This window comes from Oryza glaberrima, chromosome 1, assembly GCF_000147395.1.
Source record: "Oryza glaberrima chromosome 1, OglaRS2, whole genome shotgun sequence".
Lineage (NCBI taxonomy): Eukaryota > Viridiplantae > Streptophyta > Magnoliopsida > Poales > Poaceae > Oryza > Oryza glaberrima.
This window is the reverse complement of record NC_068326.1, coordinates 19289145-19308737: the sequence shown is the minus strand read 5'-3', so window position 1 is coordinate 19308737 and position 19593 is coordinate 19289145. Positions and strand designations below refer to the sequence as shown.

General features: G+C 42.2%; 2 protein-coding genes and 1 pseudogene across 2 annotated transcripts; all 3 read left to right on the top strand.

Moving 5' to 3' along the window:
* Positions 1-2710: 2710 nt before the first annotated feature.
* LOC127777576 (UPF0481 protein At3g47200-like) lies at positions 2711-3793 on the top strand (annotated as a pseudogene).
* Positions 3794-7529: 3736 nt separating this feature from the next.
* On the top strand, positions 7530-9410 carry LOC127781844 (ent-cassadiene C11-alpha-hydroxylase 1-like). The gene has a single exon (XM_052308910.1). The coding sequence runs from the start codon at positions 7619-7621 to the stop codon at positions 9173-9175; it is 1557 nt and encodes a 518-aa protein (XP_052164870.1). The 5' UTR covers positions 7530-7618; the 3' UTR covers positions 9176-9410.
* A 3850-nt stretch (positions 9411-13260) lies between these two features.
* Positions 13261-13957, top strand: LOC127777476 (putative UPF0481 protein At3g02645). Its single transcript, XM_052304112.1, has 2 exons — positions 13261-13500; positions 13580-13957. The coding sequence occupies exons 1-2, from the start codon at positions 13261-13263 to the stop codon at positions 13955-13957; spliced, it is 618 nt and encodes a 205-aa protein (XP_052160072.1).
* Positions 13958-19593: the final 5636 nt, after the last annotated feature.

Genomic DNA, 19593 nt, shown 5'->3' with positions numbered 1-19593 from the left:
TTTCCATTGTTTTTGTTTTCTTAAAAGAACTAGGTGATTCCCCGCGCTTTGCTGCAGGAATTACTAAGTAATTTCTAATATATATATATATATATATATATATATATATATATATATATATATATATATATATATATATATATATATATATATATATATATATATATATATCTTTCAACAATCGAGCACGGAGTAACTCTGATGTTAATTATTAACAACAAATAAAACTGATTTGTCAATTCATATTTGAAGATAAATAAATTTAATAGACTTTGTAGAGGATTATAGATAAAATTTATGTTGTTGGCCAAGATTTGTATCACAATAAGCGGAAGACAAGGAAAAAGAAATAAAAAGCTAGGATTTATTAGTAGTAAGCATGAAACAAACTAAATAATATCTTCGCTTTGATACGAAATATATGGATGAATTTATGTTGAGTATTATAAAAAATGATGGATATATTTGTTGAAATATTATGGAAATGATGAGAGAGGTGATGATTGGATCTATTTGCATTTTGATTTGTAGGATAAAATAATTTATGTATGATGCATGTTTGCTTGAGCTATTTGATACTACCTCCGTCCCAGAATACTTGTTGCTTTGAGTTTTTGTTTGTAACTTTTGATCTTCCGTCTTATTCAAAAATTATGGAATTATTATTTATTTTTTGTGATTTGCTTTATTACCAAAAGTATTTTAAGTATAACTGTCAACGGGGGATACCCGTAGACCGGATATAGAGGGTATTGGGGTACGCTGATATGAGGATCTACGTAGTACGACATCAAGCAAACAGGAAACAAGGATTATACTGGTTCAGGCCCCTTGATAGGTAATAACCCTAATCCAGTTGATATGGTATTATATAGTGAAAACCACATATTACAAAGGGAATAGCAGAACTCAATGATACCGACGAGACCGTAGTCGACTTGGTTCGACTAGATCACCCCGGCGACTAGGCTCCTGAAGGCTCAGACTTCGTAGGCTGTGGTGATTGTGTTGACAGTGAGATTCGATGCCTTAAGGTCCTCCCGGGGGGTCCCTTTTATATCGCAGGTCAGTTGGTCTCCAAGTAGAACTCGAAGACATCGGACCTTACACGATACAGTGATGACCCAGTTCTATCCGAGTAGGACTCCTTCCATCTGTGGACTCCGTGATGAATTTCCTTAACGTGTACACAGAACGTTCGTATACGCACAGGTATACCATATTGATACACGACGGATATCCAAGGGTAGAGGGTATACCTTATCCGTAACCCTGACAATGACTTCTCCATTTTTATATTCGCACTAATTTTTCAAATAAAACAAATGGTCAAACGTTACAAGCAAAAAGTCAAAGCGAGTACTAATTTGGAACAGAGGTAGTAAGTAGTTATTACTAGTGGAAGATGAGGTGGCATGTTTGCATGTTGAGTTTTAGACTTAGTAGAATTTAACTTTATAGAAAGCATATATAGAAAAGTTGCTTTAAAAAGCATATTAGTCCATTTTTTAGATTTAAAATAACTAATATTTAATTAATTAATACACTAATGGCTTACCGCGTTTTGCGTATCACTCTTCTTCTTCCCTTTTCTCTTCTACTTAAACACACTCTAAAAGCTACGTGGTAAGATACACATTCATGACACATCAATATAAAGCTTAGAAGCGTGGACGGATCTAGCATGAGTGTTGGGGACCTCGGGTACCCCTATCCTATGGAAAAGAGGAGAGATGGGAGGGGAAAGAAGGAACAAGAGTAGAGGGAGCCGAAAGATGAAGAAAAAGATGAGCCCTTCTAGTTTGATGCTACATCCCTCCCTGTTTAGAAGCATGTAGTTTTAGGTGATTTCAAAATTAAATTTTTTTAGATGAATGAAATGTAGAAAATAATTAATAATGTCTATGCTTCCAAACTTCTGATGTTGGTTAGTTCAATGTTAAATAGAAAAAAAACAAAGGGAGAAATAAGGTAGAAACAGATCACCTAAATTTAAGCGATTGTAGACCGAGCTGATTTTTGCAGTTGTGTACCTTTTTACTCTTTTAACTATACGCACCTTGTGCCTCGCAGCAGTAGAACCCCTTCATTTCCAGCCAATCAAACCGTCCCCCAGCCGCCTCTTGAACGGTCCACTTCGCAAAGCCAGGAGAGCCACGACCACGACCACGGCCATGCTCGCTCGCAAACCTCTCTAATCGACTGGTATCTCCTCTCCACACCAACAAGTCCTCATCAGGCTTGCCTAGCTCTGACAACTTCATGGCGCCGAAGTCCTTTCTTCTCCGTCGACGGCAACGGAGACTCCTCTCCATCGGCAGGAAATTAACGTGGCACGCTAGCAGCTGCTAACACCCTAAAGCCTGGCCAGTCTCTATTTAATTAGCCGTACGCTGTTTTGTTGCACGAAACTTGCGATGAAATTACGGGCAAGTGAATGATAAGATAATGATATCCACCCAAACATCAACGCATCAACGCGTTGGTGGTCGTGCTTTTCTGCTCGATCGACCACACAACGTATAAAAACAACCATATATGTCAACGACGACGACGCGACTTCGATGACCACATGCATTTCGGTTTTTGCAAGTTTGCAGATGCACGTCGATCTGGGGAAACTATTTTTTGCGACTTCGACTCCGATCCCTGCACGTCTGCGCGCTTTCTTTAATTCGTACCACCACTATTTCGCTAGATTTGCCAACCCATGGCGGTGGCGTCGTTGGAAGCTTCGGTGGAGGCAACGTTGGGCGCCCTCAGCGGAGATCAATGGCGGGCGCGGCGGCAGCCGTTCACCATCTTCCGCGTCCCCGCCTACGTCCGCGACGGCAACAAACGCACCGCCTACGAGCCGCGCCTGGTGTCCATCGGCCCCTACCACCACGGCGCCGCCGCGCTCCGCGCCATGGAGGACCACAAGTGGCGCTACCTCCACGACCTGCTATCCCGCCGCGCCGGCGACGGCGTCGCGGTGGTCACCGCGTCCGCCTTGGTCGCGGAAATGCGGACCCTCGAGCCCCGGGCGCGCGCGTGCTACAGCGAGCGCCCCGTGGGCATGGACTCCTCCGACGACTTCGTCCGGATGCTCCTCCTCGACGGCTGCTTCATCCTCGAGTTCTTCTTCAAGTGGCACACCAAGGAGCCCGACTCGGCTGGGGCCTCACGCTCGTCGCCGCCGACCTGCTTTTGATGGAGAACCAGATCCCGTTCTTCGTCCTCGAGAGGCTCTACGAAGCCGGCGCGGCGTCCTGGAGAGCCTGCTGGCCGACGACGAGGAGGCGGCCCGGTTCTTCAGCCGCCTCGGCGAGGGCGCGGCCATGGACTTCAGCCGCCAGGCTTTCGCCGGGCTGTACGAGGACGTGCGCGGGTACTGTGGCTCGTGGTTTCACCGCAACAGGGCGGCGCTCCGGCGTGACTACTTCGGCAGCCCGTGGTCGGCCATCTCCGTCGTAGTCGCGGCGATCGTCGTCTTCCTCGCCGCCACGCAGACTTACTTCACCGTGTTTCCCGCCAAATAACGAGAGCGTAATCTTCAAGTGTAATGACTTCGTAATCCAATCCTTTACTACTTGGGATAGACTATTGATCAGTCGACTAAAAAAAAAATACAAATCGTTAGTCCATCTTGTGCAAAATCCGATCCCCGGCCGAAAGGCCAGGAATGATGCAGAAACAGAGCAAACATCTATCTTCCTTAGCCTGTGGACCTATGATCCATGTTAACGGATTTTGGATCTGCACTTTTTGGACCGGTCTGTATGTGTTCCTTTTGAAAGTTTCTTTTGGGCTATTATTTATTGATTTGGGCTAAGTTTGTTCTGTACATTTTTGGGCTGTTCGTGCGGGCCTCTGCCTTCTGTAGAGCCATGGCCACATCCAAATGAAAGGGGATTTTAGATTAAACAAGCACCATGCACGGATGAACCAATTTTCGAAAAGGGATTAGCTATACATTTATGTAAATATTAGTACAATCATCATGCAATTATATTGTAACTTATAAGTAACTATAGTGTAACTTGCACGTAACTTTCAAAATTCTCTAGGTGACATACTAATTCCGTGAAAATGGAGGAAATGGTACCGAATTTCCTCACATGTGCATGGGCTATGATTTTTTTTCTACCTCCCTTGCATAAATTAAATCAAACCGTATGGTTCAAAATTGCATTATAGTTACATGGTAGTTACATACAAATTACAATGTAATTATATTACGATTGTACTATATTTTCATTTGTCAAATTTTAGAAAAAAAAATTATCGACAAATATATAGCAAAATCGTTTGGAAAATTGTAAAAACCATATCATAAGTGACTTAAAGTTTGGTATTCCTCCACATAAATAACTCTGTTATGTGACAGGGTATAAAATTTTAAGGTGGGATCTAAACAATCCCTAAGAGTCCATGTGATTTTGTATGGATATGATGAATATCCAGATATATTAATTAGCACTTGACAAAGTCCATATATAAAGTCCATTGTTGTCCCTCGTGTTTTTGCCCAGGGAGCCAGGCGGGTGTCAAACTGTCAATGATTCAATGGTCATTGCTCGTGTATTGACATATAATGGCAGCTGGTCATGTATATTATATTCACGTATAGACTGCTAATGGCAGGAGAGTCTACATATATACCGATGTCGGCTGCCATGGCTGCACGCAGCCGAGCTCAAATTAACGTGTCTGACCGTACTTGGAGGCGGTCAAAAACCTGCCGCTGGCTGCTTATACTCCACGTGTCCTAGGCTGCTACTCCATTCCGGCTACCGGCACTCCAGTCGTTAGCACTTCTTTAATATCGAAGCTGACTTAAATCATGGTGTATACTCCCTCTTGTTTGATACTAGCACTTATTGTTTTGAACAAGAGCACTACTATACGTGAGAGCATGATCTCCAAAAACTAACTTTGACCATTATTTTTTATTATAATATGTATAAAAGTATTAATAAATATATGAATTTATTAAAATACTTTTTAAAACTAATCAATACATGTATGTAATCACTATATTTAAAAGACAAATGTTTTAAAAATGATTCATAATGAAAGATTCAAAAGTTTGAGCTCAACTTTATCTAAAATGATAAGTATTATTAACCCGGAGGGAGTATAAGCGATCTATAGAAGTCACCGTATTAGATTTATGTTTAGATGGAGCAAGAAAATATAAGAGAGAAGAAAAAACGGACTATACATTTATAAGTCAACTACAACATTAATTTTAATAAATTATATGAGAGAGAGGTAGTATTAATGGATTAGTATATATCTATAACTAACTATTGCATGTCAGAACTATTAGATTAGTGATACATAAATGATGGGACATATCCATTGAAAACCATCGTGAGAACCCATAAAAACCGGGACTATATGTTTTGTAAATTCACGAAAACATTTATATGTATGAAATAATTCTCACCAAATTTGAAGTTCAAACTCAATTTTAATTATTTGGGAGTTAAAAAAGTATTTCGGGTGAATAGTAACCATAACTATTCACTTCTCTGTCAATTGAAGTTTGAGTTTAGACTTAACATCTAGTGCGAATATATCTTATGCCTATACTTATCTCTAGAATTTTTTTTACTGAATTTAGAGAGCTTATATGTATATTTTTTATGGGTTTACACTTATTTGACGTTTTCACTAGTTTTCACTTGAGATTTGATGTGAATATTAAAAAGAAAAAAGACAAGTGATATGTCAGTATTTAGTGAGTCCTAGTAGTTAGGGCCTGTTTAGTTCACAAAAATTTTTTTCCCAAAAACATCACCTCGAATGTTTGAACATATGCATGGAGTATTAAATATGGACAAAAAGAAAAACTAATTGCACAGTCCGACTATAAATCGCGAGACGAATCTTTTGAGCCTAGTTAGTCCATGATTAGCTATAAAGTGCTACAGTAACCCACATGTGCTAATGATGGATTAATTAGGCTTAAAAGATTCGTCTCGCAGTTTCCAGGCGATTTATAAAGTTAGTTTTCTCATTCGTGTCCGAAAACCCCTTCCGACATACGGTCAAATGTCCGATGTGACACCCAAAAATTTTTTTATCCTCAACTAAACATGCCCTTAGCTGTACCATTGACCTTGCTCATGGCTCTCACACATGCACGCATATTAATTGCCATCAGATGACAAATCACGCGCTAAGATTTATTGAGCCCCAAAATGGGTAATAATAACAAGAAGGGACAAATTTTACGATGGTCTTAAGTTAATTCTACTCCTACTTATAAGTGGAATTAATTTGTATCTTTTATTTTGCTCTTATTCAGCAAATCATTTTTATCTATACTAGTTATCATCTCAACTACGGGTAGTATGATATTTCTTTTATTAGAACTCATAAGCCATGCATAATGTTATCGATATATGTAATATATAGTACTAATAGAGAGCCTATAAAAATACTCCCTCCATCCAACAATATAGCAAATATGAGCATGTTCATATTCATAATAGAGAGCAATAATGTTTTTTTAGTTATAAATGTCCAAGTTTTGTGATTAAATTGATATTAAACCTTTAGTTTTGTGATAACTTTGTTTCTAAATCTGTAGTTTTACGATATTTTATCTTAAATATGTAGTTCTATGATAAAATTAGTGTTAAATCTATATTTTTGTGATACATCATATTAAATCTATAATTTTCTAATAATTTAACTAAAATATCTGTAGTTTTGTGAAATTTACTTAAAATAAAAATGTTTGTCATGGTGACTAGCAGCCCACACACTGCCACTGCATAGGTTACGAGTTCGAGTACTCAGCCTTTTTACATGCATGCGATTTTTTTTCTCTGACTTGTGCCTACACGAATCTTGAGGATATCGGACAGTCACGAATTTATAAGTTTGGGTGTGGGGGTTGGGGGGGGGGGGGGGGGGGGGAAAACTGTCGAAAGACTTTTAGAGTTCCATATGAGAGGAGAGTAGCTATATTTATGGGGGTCATATTTTTTATTAACAAATAGTTAAATTGTTTTTACACTATAATTATATTCACTTATGCATTGTAATTACACAGTACTTACTTATGTAACTTTTATATATTTACATTGTAATTTTCAAATCTTACATGTAAATTTTAAATTTTACATTGTAATTTTTCTCATCTCTAGATCTAAACCATAATCACATTGGGCAAAACGCATAGTCGAGTCACATCTGCACGGGCAAAACAAGCTAGCACTAATCTCAAGCAGATCAAACACCCTAGAAATCTTTTTTTTTTGTTGGAACTTAACACCCTAGAAATCTGGCTGCAATCCAGAAGAAAATGCGTCGACACAATTTTAGCAGTTCCGGTATAATTAAGTTGTCCTCGGCGGATTGACAGGTGGAAAAGGCTGACTTCAAGTTTTTGAAAAGAAAAATCGTATGCAGTTTGAATTTTGCCAGGAAATGGTCGGAAGAAATAATAAAAACTAGTGTTGGTTCCACGCCTCTACCACTCTATAAATACACGAGCTGATCACGGACACAGCAGAAAACATCACCAAGCACCTGGCAATCACTCAACAAACAACAAATCCAAGTGTACGTACGTACGTACACCGTGCACATTAGAGCGCTTAATTAATTAGCTTCACCGATGGAGAAGAGCAGCGAGCTATGGTTGCTATGGGCGGTTTTCTCCGCCTCTCTCGTCTTCCTCTACCTCACCATCCGACGACGCTCCGGTGCCGGCGCCGGCGGCAAACCACCCTTGCCGCCGGGGCCAACGCCTCTCCCGCTCATCGGCAACCTGCTCGACCTCCGCGGCGGCGTCATCCACGACAAGCTCGCCGCCCTCGCGCGCGTCTACGGGCCGGTCATGATGATCAAGCTGGGCCTCAACGACGCCGTGATCATCTCCTCCAGGGACGCCGCGAGGGAGGCGTTCACGCGGTACGACCGCCACCTCGCGGCGCGCGCCATCCCGGACACGTTCCGCGCCAACGGCTTCCACGAGCGGTCCGCGGTGTTCCTCCCGAGCTCCGACGAGCGGTGGAAGGCGCTGCGCGGCATCCAGGGCACGCACATCTTCACCCCGCGCGGCCTCGCCGCGGTGCGCCCCGTCCGCGAGCGGAAGGTGCGCGACATCATCGCCTACTTCCGCGACCACACCGGCGAGGAGCTCGTCATCCGCCAGGCCATCCACACCGGCGTGCTCAACCTCGTGTCCAGCTCCTTCTTCTCCATGGACATCGCCGGCATGGGCTCCGAGACTGCGCGCGAGCTCCGGGAGCACGTCGACGAGATCATGACGGTGTTCGCGCAGCCCAACGTCTCCGACTACTTCCCGTTCCTCCGCCGCCTCGACCTCCAGGGCCTGCGCCGCTCGACCAAGCGGCGCTTCGACCGGATCTTCTCCATCCTGGACGACATCGTCGAGCGCCGCCTGGTGGATCGCGGCGCACGAGAAACCAGCCCGAACAACAAGAGCAAGCACCACGACGGCGGCGACTTCCTCGACGCGCTCCTCGAGCTCATGGTGACCGGCAAGATGGAGCGCGACGACGTGACGGCGATGCTGTTCGAGGCGTTCGTGGCCGGCGGCGACACGGTGGCCTTCACCCTGGAGTGGGTGATGGCCGACCTGCTCCGCAACCCGCCCGTGATGGCCAAGCTCCGCGCGGAGCTCGGCGACGTCCTCGGCGGCAAGGACCAATCTTCCATCGAGGAGCACGACGCGGCGAGGCTGCCCTACCTGCAGGCGGTGCTCAAGGAGTCGATGCGGCTGCACTCGGTGGGTCCCCTGCTGCACCACTTCGCGGCGGAGGACGGCGTGGTGGTGGGCGGGTACGCGGTGCCCCGGGGCGCCACCGTGCTGTTCAACACGCGCGCCATCATGCGCGACCCGGCGGCGTGGGAGAGGCCCGAGGAGTTCGCGCCGGAGAGGTTCCTGGCGAGGGAGGGGAAGGCGCCGGTGGACTTCCGCGGGAAGGAGGCCGACTTCATCCCGTTCGGGTCCGGGCGGAGGCTGTGCCCCGGGATTCCGCTGGCGGAGCGCGTCATGCCCTACATACTGGCGCTGATGCTGCGCGAGTTCGAGTGGCGGCTCCCCGACGGCGTGTCGCCGGAGGAGCTGGACGTCAGCGAGAAGTTCATGTCCGTCAACGTGCTCGCCGTCCCTCTCAAGGCCGTGCCTGTCAAGGTGATCAACTGAGACTAGGGCTAGTTGAGCTAGTTGTGTTGCTCGATCTGTTATGTGTATTGGATTATATAGTTTGTGCGTGTGCCACGTATAGTAGCTACACTATTATTCCTAGTTGGTTTCGTGTAATAAGCTACTTAAATCAGGACTCTCACAGTCCTAGATATTTGTTATTCCATTATTCATATAGTCACCACAGCCCCATAGGCCATAATATACGTCTAGCATGAATCTATGATATGATTATTTTTTCGAGGGCCTATCTGTTGATCCTACGATAGATTTATAGTTTCAAATCTTATAAAATTACCTGTTGATTATTCATTCGAAAGACATTTTGGTTGTCTTTTCCTCTGATACTCCAACTTGTAAACAATCATAGAGCCAGTCAGTTAATCTTTTTGCAACAGTGCGGAGTTTTTCTTTTTTCCTTTTTCTAGCAAAATGGAAAACTGTCACACGTACGCCAATCTCAATTCTCACATGCAATCACCGAGCAAAGCCCAATATATAATACGTTGGAAATATATATACGGACCATATATATATATGTTGATTGTTGAGCATGAGAGACCCTCTATCTCGTCCCATACGTCTCTGACTGCCGTACCCAGCCGCCGCTTGCACGCGTCCACGTACTTTGTCAACAAATCGAGGAGTATGGCTGAAAATCTAGCCCGGTTTGACGCCATGAAGAGATCCATACACGGAAAAGTAGGTTGGCATACGTACGTACGTACGACCGATGGATGGATCAGCAATGCTGTGAAGAGAAAAACGGCCAAAAAGCTATTTGCACGTGCAGTACCCGCCTTTTAACAGAAAAACTACTGGTCGATGTGAGCTCTCTAAAAAAAATGGGCTCCCGAGAAAAGTTGTACTTTCAATTGACGTTTTCAAGTCAGCGCAAGAACGTCAACGACGACGACAGTGCGGCTTTGATTTGGGGGGTTCACACACGAGTAATTGCAGCCTTGCTTTCTACTCGCTCTGTTTCACAATGAAAGACTTTTTAGCATTGCCCACATATATATAGATGTGAATGAATCTAAACACATACATATATCTACATTCATTAACATCTAAATGAATGTAGACAATGCTAGAAAGTCTTACATTATGAAACGGAGGAAGTAGAAAAAAATAATTGTGGCTGTGTTTAGTTCCCTTTAAACTTTTAACTTTTCCGTCATATCAAATATTTGGACATATGTATGGAGCATTAAATATGGATGAAAAAAAACTAATTGTATAGTTTGTATGTAAATTGCGAGACATATCTTTTGAGTCTAATTACGTCATGATTTGACAATGTGGTGCTACAGTAAATATTTGCTAATGACGAATTAATTATGCTTAATAAATTCGTCTCGCAGTTTACTGGCAGAATCTGTAATTTGTTTTGTTATTAGTCTACGTTTAATACTTCAAATGTATGTCCATATACTTAAATTTCTTTTTGAAATGGAACTAAACACGGGCTGTATTCGTTGCTGCTAGCAAAAACGACGTTCCCAATAATTTGCGCAGAGCTTTTGCAATGGTACTACTCTCTCCCTCCGTTTAAAAAGAGCGTCTTTTTTAGCCTGATTTGTCCCATAAAAACTGTTTTTTATGATTGTGGTTGAGAATTAATCCTCAGCACGAAAAACAGAACGACGAATTACCGTATGATCGATTAAGTATAAGCTAAAATATTTAAAAATTAATTAATATAGTTTTCTAAAAACAACTTTTCTATAGAATTTTTTTTAAAAAAACACACCGTTTAGCAAATTCAAAAATATGAATACGGAAAACGAATAAGGTGAAGTTGGAAACATTGACTATCAAATACAAACTTGAGCAGAAGACTATTAAAATCTGAATCTTAATCTGAAAAAAGGGCCTAGAACAGATCAAAATCTATTTAGGATTCAGATTTTACCTCGGTTTTTGTTAACACGCTTTTCAGACTACTAGATAGTATGTTCCGTATAAAAACTTTATATATAAAAGTTGTTTTAAAATATCAAATATATTTCTTTGTCAAGTTTGTAATAATTAAAACTTAATTAATCATATACTAATCGTTTTCTCGTTATATGCACATCAACTTTATTTTCATCTTTTCAAACACCAAATGTGTTTAGACAAGCATGATTAATTGATTATTAATTATTAAAAGCTTGAAAAATGCAGGAGTATGGCTGAAAATCTGTACAAGAATATTATTAATGTGTTTTATGTGGGCACACCCGACATAAATTTTCCTTGTCCGTGTTGACAGCTGTTAAGTACTTAATTCTCACCGTCAATACCTGTATAAAACTATAAATACAAAACATCTAATAGTGTGGTAGGGTTTATTACTATTTTCACGAGTGTTTGTGTATACATGAAGAGATCCATACATGGAAAAGTAGGTTGGCCTACGTACGTACGACCGATGGATGATCAGCAATGTTGTGAAAAAAAACGGCCAAAAAGCTAGTATTTGCACGTGCAGTAGTACCCGCCTTTTAACAGAAACACTACGTACTGGTCAATGCTGAGCTCTCTAAAAAAATGGGCTCCCGAGAAAAGGTGTACTTTCAATTGACGTTTTCAAGTCAGCGCAAGAATATCAACGACGACGAGACAGAGCGGCTTTGATTTGGGGTTTGATCACACACGAGTAATTGCAGCTTGCTTTCTTAGAAAAAAAAATTGTATTCGCTGCTGCTAGCAAAAACGACGTTCTCAATAATTTGGGCACAGCGTTTGAAATAGTAATACTCCCTCCGTTGAAAAGAACAATGCTATACGTCCGACGCAAATCATCCGACCAGCGTACGATTGAGACGGCAACCACAAAACTACGCGACAGCGTGAGTCAGATTTTATGGATCGGTCCTACACCTTACACGCCTGCCACCACATCATATATATGCAAGCCCATATTTTTTTTATTTTTTTAGAGAATGATATTTTTTATCCGGCCTCTGTACCCAACCGGATATATGCAGTCATTTAAATTAGGAACTTAGCCTATCGAATAGGGAACTTAGTCCTCAAATAACCCAATTTGAAATTCGCTCCTATGGAGATTTGAACTCAGGACCTTGGGGTGCTACTCAGGTCACTGCAACCACTAGTCTACATGCCCTTTAACTTTAGAGAAGGGTATTTTTTTACCCGGTCTCTATATCCGGCCGGATATATGCAGCCATTTAAATTAGAAACTTAGCCTATCGAACAGGGTGCAAGCCTATATATAAGTTCATGTTGGATGCAACTTGCAAGCCCAAACTATTGAAGACAACGTGAACATGACACTTCTGCCGGAGTTGAGGTCTATCTTAATCCACTGTCTGCTAACTTGATCTCAACATTTTCTCATGTTGTTTTCACCGCTGCAAGTGCAAGGCACTATAGTTTCAAGTTGAATTTTCATGGCCTAACAAGATGCATGAAACAAAATATAAATACAGTGAAATCCAAAAACACAGGCATAGTGTCTATTCGTCAAATAAAAATAAACATGCAAACGTGTTGTTTTGTCTAGTTCGTCGATTTGAAATCGCAAGACATATCTATACTTTCTATATAGTTGGTACCCACTAACAATTATTAGAAGCTAAAACTCAACATACAAGTATGCCACATCATTACCCACTAGAAATTACTATTTTAGACCATTTAAAATTCCATGCAAGCATGCCACATCTTCACTCACTAGCAATTACTATTCTAGCCTATTAAAATCTCATACAAGCATGACACATCATCTACAATATTATATTATAGAGATCAACAAGTATATATCAAATCATCTTCCTCACATTATTTTCTTAACATTTCAAGTTTTATCATTTCGACAATATTTAACATATACCTATCCATGAATCCCGCAGCAAAGCGCGGGGTATAACCTAGTATAACCAACGTCTGATCCCTCTTTGCAAGCAACATAAGCTGCTACTTGGGCTTTTGGAAAGGCCCAACAAGTTGGAAAATCACATCGGAGCCCAAAAAAATCACGTCACATATGCCAGTAACAACACGGACGTCGCATAAGCCGTGGTCGTACAAAGAGTCGGACGGCGGGGTCGTGTGTATAGCATTTTCGGCAGGCGATGAATATGCAAACAATACCGTCGGCCACCGTGTTGGACGAGGCCGGTGTGACCTTCGTCAAGCAGAATGTAGCGCTTGCCAAGTTCAGCGAGTGTTTCATGACCAAGCGGACCGCACCGCCGTGTCCGCGGACGATACCGCGCGCCACCGAGCTCCTCGAGGCCGGGGTCACCTTCGTTCTGGGCGAGGCGGCGGCGCCGGAGTACAGGTTCGGCGTGACGTTCGACCGCCGGAGAGGAGTGATGGAGATCCCGGCCATGGAGATCGACCACATGAAGCGGCCGCTCCTCGTCAACCTCATCGCGTTCGATCGAGCAGACGCGGTGCGGCGAGGTGCCGGGCCTCCTCACCAGCTACGTGGCGCTGATGAGCAGCCTCATCGTGACGGCGCGCGACGTCGCGCTGCTCCGCCGGCACCGCATCCTGGAGAGCCTGCTGGCCGACGACGAGGAGGCGGCCCGGTTCTTCGCCCGCCTCGGCGACTGCGGCGCCATCAACTACAAGGAGCAGGCTTTCGCGGGGCTGTACGAGGACGTGAGCCGGTACTGCGACTCGCCCTGGCACCGCTACAGGGCGGTGCTGTACCGCGACTACTTCGCCAGCCCATGGTCGGTCATCTCCCTTGTGGTCGCCGCTCTCGTCGTCTTCCTTACCGCTGCACAAACTTACTTCACCGTGTTCCCTGCCAAAAATTGATTGCAATCTTCATAGACAACATAGCACGCCAATTCCAAAATTTGTGCATGCGTTTCCAGGCCGCAAATAAATTAAACGAGCTTGCACAAAACTGATTTGTTTCTTGTCTGTCCAGTATTTAAAAATCTTGAGTAAATTTTACCTTGGTTATCTTCCATTACCGATATTTTATTTTAGACCACCTTTTAACCAATGTTTTTATTCTCACCTATAATCTTTTTACTCTTTCCTTTCATCCACGTTATGCAACTGCAATGGTAAGAAAGACAAGCAAAACAGGCGGAAACACAAGGAACGATGCAGCCAAGCTGGCCCAGGTATAAGGCCAAGTACAGCAAATCAATCTTAAAACCTGTGGCATCATCGGATTGCCGTCAATTATTTGTGCTTCAATTATATACTCTCTCCGTCTCCGTCTCACGAAATACAAACCTAGGACTGGACGGAGGGAGTATATGCTCTAACCATTTGGTATTGAACAACAATGCTATACTAGTAGTACAAAAGTTATCCAAGTTGTTCTCCTAAAAAAAAAATATCCAAGTTGATACACTATGATAGGGTGGTGTTTGAAATTCATGTAGATAAAGATAAAAATAAAAATTGAGTGTTTTACGTAAAACGATGTGATATTAACGTATGATTAATTGGGTTTTAATTATTACAAACTTAAAAAATATATTTATCTGATATTTTAAAGCAACTTTCATATATAAAGTTTTTGCATGAAACATACCGCTTAGCAGTTTGAAAGCGTGTCACGAATATCTAAATTTCCATCCAACTTTTATCGGAGAAAAGAACGTACTCATGCATCCATTTTAGATTATAAGTTGTTTTTATTTTAGTTAAAGTCAAATTGCTTTTAAGTTTAACTAAATTTCTAAAAAAAAATAGTTACATGTTTATCCTATCCTTATTTTCTTTTCCTCTTCTCCTCAGTCGGCGTGGCGAGGGTAAGTGGCGGCCCGGCGGCAGAGCAGTAGGGCAAGTGGCGGCGCGAGGTCAGCGTAAAGGGATCGGTGCGGTTGCGAGGTCAGCGCCCGCGTGGAAAACCAAAACGTACCGGGCTCAAATAGCAGCCGGGGGAGGTGGCGGCGCGGCTATTCTGCTGAGCCGATCGACGCGGCGTTCCTCTGCGCCAAGTGCTGACGTGCGGGCGCACGGGTGCGGGTCACGCCACGCGCGGGTGTGGATCTGTGAGGTCTGCGGGCATGCCCCCGCGTCCGTCACCTGCAGGGCTGGGGCGCTGGGCTGCTGCCGTCGCGCTCTGCGCCACCGACATCATGGCAGGAGAGCATGAAGTAGTGGTCGGCGCTGGCGGATCGATTCAGAAGAGGTGGTGGGCGGCGACTACGCGGATGTAGTCGGCGACGATGGTGCGGATATGGTTCTGGTAGACTGGTACGCGAACTTAACCATCTGAGAGACGCTGAACGGCAGGAAGAAGGCGTGGGCGTGCGTAGGGTCCCATGTACGGACGCCGATGCCGGACAGTGACAGACAAAGTTATGCTAATTATGTTTACAACTAATTATTTTAATTTCCTGTGCAAAGGCGGAGCATCATCATAGTTATCGATCATAATCGGATCTATTTTTGTCCTCACTAACACAACTTGAGCATAGCCAAAAAGCTTCTCAGTGTGTGTTTAATTCTTTGGGTGTAAAGTTTTTGAAATATACGGATGCACATTTGAAGTATTGAACGTAGACTAATAACAAAACATTCCGCCCTAAACTGCGAGACGAATTTATTAAGCCTAATTAATCTATCATTAGTAAATGTTTGTTGTAGCATCATATTATCAAATCATGGTGTAATTAGGCTCAAAAGATTCGTCACGTAATTTATATGTAAATTGTGCAATTGGTTTTTTTTCCCCACATTTAATGCCCCCATGTATGTGTCCAAACATTTAATGTAACGTTTTTTGCCAAAACCTTTTGGGATCTAAACACTGCCTCATTAAGGTTTTTTTCGTTTAATTTGTAGGAGGAAGAGATTGGAGGGAATTAGTTCCATCGAATCTCTCCTAATCCACTTGAGTCGAATTTGGTTGTTTGGTTGATGGCTAAGTTTACCACACCTCACTTTATCACAAGTGTGTTATGCCACACAAAGTGAGGCTAGTAATTTTGTTGGCCATAAGTGTGGTTAAGTTTGGCAAGAATTTAAGTCTATAACGCGTAGGTCCAATGATTTATAAAGTGAGGCATGACACAAGTGTGGCAACCAACCAAACACTATACTAACAAATTGTGGCATGCCTAAGGTTTTGCATGGCAATATTTGAAAGCCAACCAAACAGCCTAGATGAGCAACGCCTAAACAAAGCAACTAGGCGTCCGTGTGACAGCATCCATCGCATCGATTTTGCGTGCAACTGCGCAAGCAGCTTGATTTCAACCTCTCAGGTGATCGAAATGTGTCGATCCGAGAGCACGATGTTGTTGGAATTGTCGATCCAAGAAGCCAACCTCGCGCAAACGAACTGCGCGGTCGCGCGCATTCACCAACCGTGCTTGTTGCACTCTCGATCGCAGGCCATATGCTCACCGGGCAGCTTCGCGTCGTTGCACACCCTTCCCAGCTCGAACCCTGTGCCTGGATGCCCACGTACGAAGGAATCTATGTGGGAGATGGGCTCATAAAACGTCGGGGTATTCCTTTGGAACAAGTTCACTTTGTGACCCTTAAAAGTGATCGAAATCTAATCTATAACCCTAAATCATAAAACCGGATATCTCAACTCCAAACTCTTAAAACCAGTGCAATTTAACACCCTCGATGGTTTTGGAGGGCGGTTTTGCTGACGTGGCGCCTACGTAGCGATATTGACCGAGTCTTTGTTCCACGTGGCGTTGACGTAGCACTTATGTGGCATTAGAATTAAAAAATATGAGTGGGACCCATTAGTCATTCACACAAAGAGAAAGGAGAGAGGGAGGAGGCAGAAGGAAGGACTGACATGTGGACCCCACATGGTCAGTGAGCACATTTCTTTTTTGTGAATGACTAATGGGTCCCATGCATACTTTTTAATTCTACTGCCACGCAAGTACCATACCAACGCCACGGGGAACGAAGACTTGGTCAATACCATCATGTAGGCGTCACGTGGCGCCACGTCAGCAAAACCACCCTCCAAAACCGCCGAGGGAGTCAAATTGCACTGGTTTTAGGAGTTTGGGGGTTGAGACATCCGGTTTTGTAGATTAGGGCACGGATTAGATTTCGATCACATTTGAGGGTCACAAAGTGAACTTATTCCTATTCCTTTCACGCAGGTGAGTGCTTCACCGGCCTGTCAGGCCCAGCGTGGGAAGGATTTGGCCTGCTGAGCAGCCAGCCAGGATGGCAGAGAGATATAATAATGTTTCCATCTACGGAGAATTTGATATCAGCATGAAGGAGATCAACACGTGAGAGATTGATGCATACAGTGGGTCGGATGGGCTTAAAAAGCCTTGGTATAGTTTATTTAACACGGATTCTCGATACAATCTATGGTCATGATCATATGATTAACTCGATTAACGGTTGGATCTTTCTGATCAACATGTGAGCTCGTAGAAAGTGCGCAATTAGTATAGGTATAGATAGATTGCTTGATTGATGAGTCAAAATAAATTAATGAATTTAGTAGAAGTTTCTAAATGAGTTTAAATAGTAGGCCATAAATGGATCTATAAAATTTAAGTTAGCCTATGAAATTTCGAACGATTCAAATGAGATGTACAACTGCATTAAACGTAAAGGTGGGAAGTTTATACACTAGTGTTTTAAATTGATGACATTTTATTAACAAGCAATGTATATTGCTGCGAGAAATTAAATAAATTTTTGGTCATCAAACTTTGTTCTAAAGGAGTATTAGTCATATATTAGTAAGTCATATATTAACATAAATTAAGATTATTTAAGATAATTTAGTCAATTGGAATTAAATTAGAAAGATAATCATTTATAAATCAACTGACATAATTTTGCTATTATTTCAAATATGGATGCATACATATTTGGTATACATTATTTACTAGAAATTTTGGCAGTGTTTTATTAAATCCAAACTAGTAAAAGTTTCTATTTTATTATTTATAAGGCAAATTAGGCTAAGTAACATGCTTATGTTTATAAAATTTAAATGGTCTCTAAAGTTGGCTATACTATTAAACTTGCTCTAAGGTCTGGTTTAGTTCCCAAATTTTTTTCCCAAAAATATGCATGGAGGATTAAATATCGATAAAAACAAAAACTAATTGCACAGTTTAAAAATTGAAAGACGAATCTTTATAGCCTGAATGTCTCCCTTTCAAACCACCCTGAAAGCTGAAGCCATTTGTAAGTTGGATTTGTATGACATGTGTGCTAAACCTAAAAACTGAATGTCTCAGAGATTTCAGGCATGTGCATATTCAGAACAAACATGGAGTATGCATTTAGGCCCCCATCGGTTGGCTTTTTTTCTAATAAGCCAAAACGGCTTATTAGGGAATAAAAATAAATTTGTAGGTAAAATTTTTATATTTGTGTTCTTTGTAACTTAAAAGCCAATGCTGAAAAAGAAACTACGTTGAAAATATCTCAAAATCAATCTCAAAATTAAGTTTGAAAATTTAAAATTTGGTTTATTCTTTGGCTTAAAATTTAGCTAGACTGTGATGGTTACTCTAGCTTGGGAGTTTCAGAAATCAGAGAATTGAGAGGTTTCAGACTTTTTTTCCAAGAGGTGATTTCTGAACATTTCTGAAAGTAGTCACAACGAACATTTGATTCCCAAACATTTCTAAAAATGCAACTCGAAGTCTTAATTCATACAGTACCACTTTGATCAACAGCAACTAGGCATGCAAAAGTTCTGTCAAGTTTAGAAAATTTCATCCCTTACTACTCTAGTTCAGAACAAGAACGCCAATTTTACAGCAGATAGAACAATCTGAGTACTCCAAGTCCAATAAGAGTATTTCAAACATCACAAGCTGAGTAACAATCTGATTTCAGAAAATTTCAAATGGCATGACAAATTAATTTCAGAGTACTGAACAAACATCAGAAATTTCAGACTATAACATGCAACAAACATCACAAATTTCTGAAACTGCCATCACCTTCAGCCGGAGCGACGCTGCTTGCATCCTGAGAATTATTGACGCCTTCATCCTGAGCGACATCGTCTCTACTTTCCTCGTCAGCTACAGCTTCGCCAACTCCAAGCACAACTTGGTTGTCTCCATCATCGGGAGGAGTAGCGTTGAGATCGAGGAGGCGAATCACCATGGAGCTTGATGAGACGGCGCAAATGAAATCGGCGGGAGCGACCTGTCTCCGGCGGCGCAGTGCAGGAGTACTTGCTTGCTTCCTGCGTGCAAGTGTATAGATTGTTGTGCTTTTGCAATAGAAGGAACATTATGTGTGGTGGCAAGTGTATAGCAATAGCTATTTTTTTATGGTTTATATATTGTAAACCTGAATTTCAGATTATGAAGTTGTACATTAGGATTTAGGAATCAGATTGTTTCCAAAGATTGAGAAGGCATGGTGATACTTTACTTACCTGGTTATGTAATTACTAATATAATAACTCGCTCTATTATTGTTTTTTAAAATATTAAACCTACCTCATTTAATGCTTT

What these genes read in the sequence shown, in the direction of transcription:
- LOC127781844 (XM_052308910.1), top strand. Translation starts at nt 7,619, where the DNA reads ATGGAGAAGAGCAGCGAGCTATGGTTGCTATGGGCGGTTTTCTCCGCC.
- LOC127777476 (XM_052304112.1), top strand. Translation starts at nt 13,261, where the DNA reads ATGAATATGCAAACAATACCGTCGGCCACCGTGTTGGACGAGGCCGGT. An exon ending in CGTTCGACCGCCGGAGAGGA is followed by an intron (nt 13,501 to 13,579) that starts GTGATGGAGATC and finishes TCGATCGAGCAG; the next exon opens with ACGCGGTGCGGCGAGGTGCC.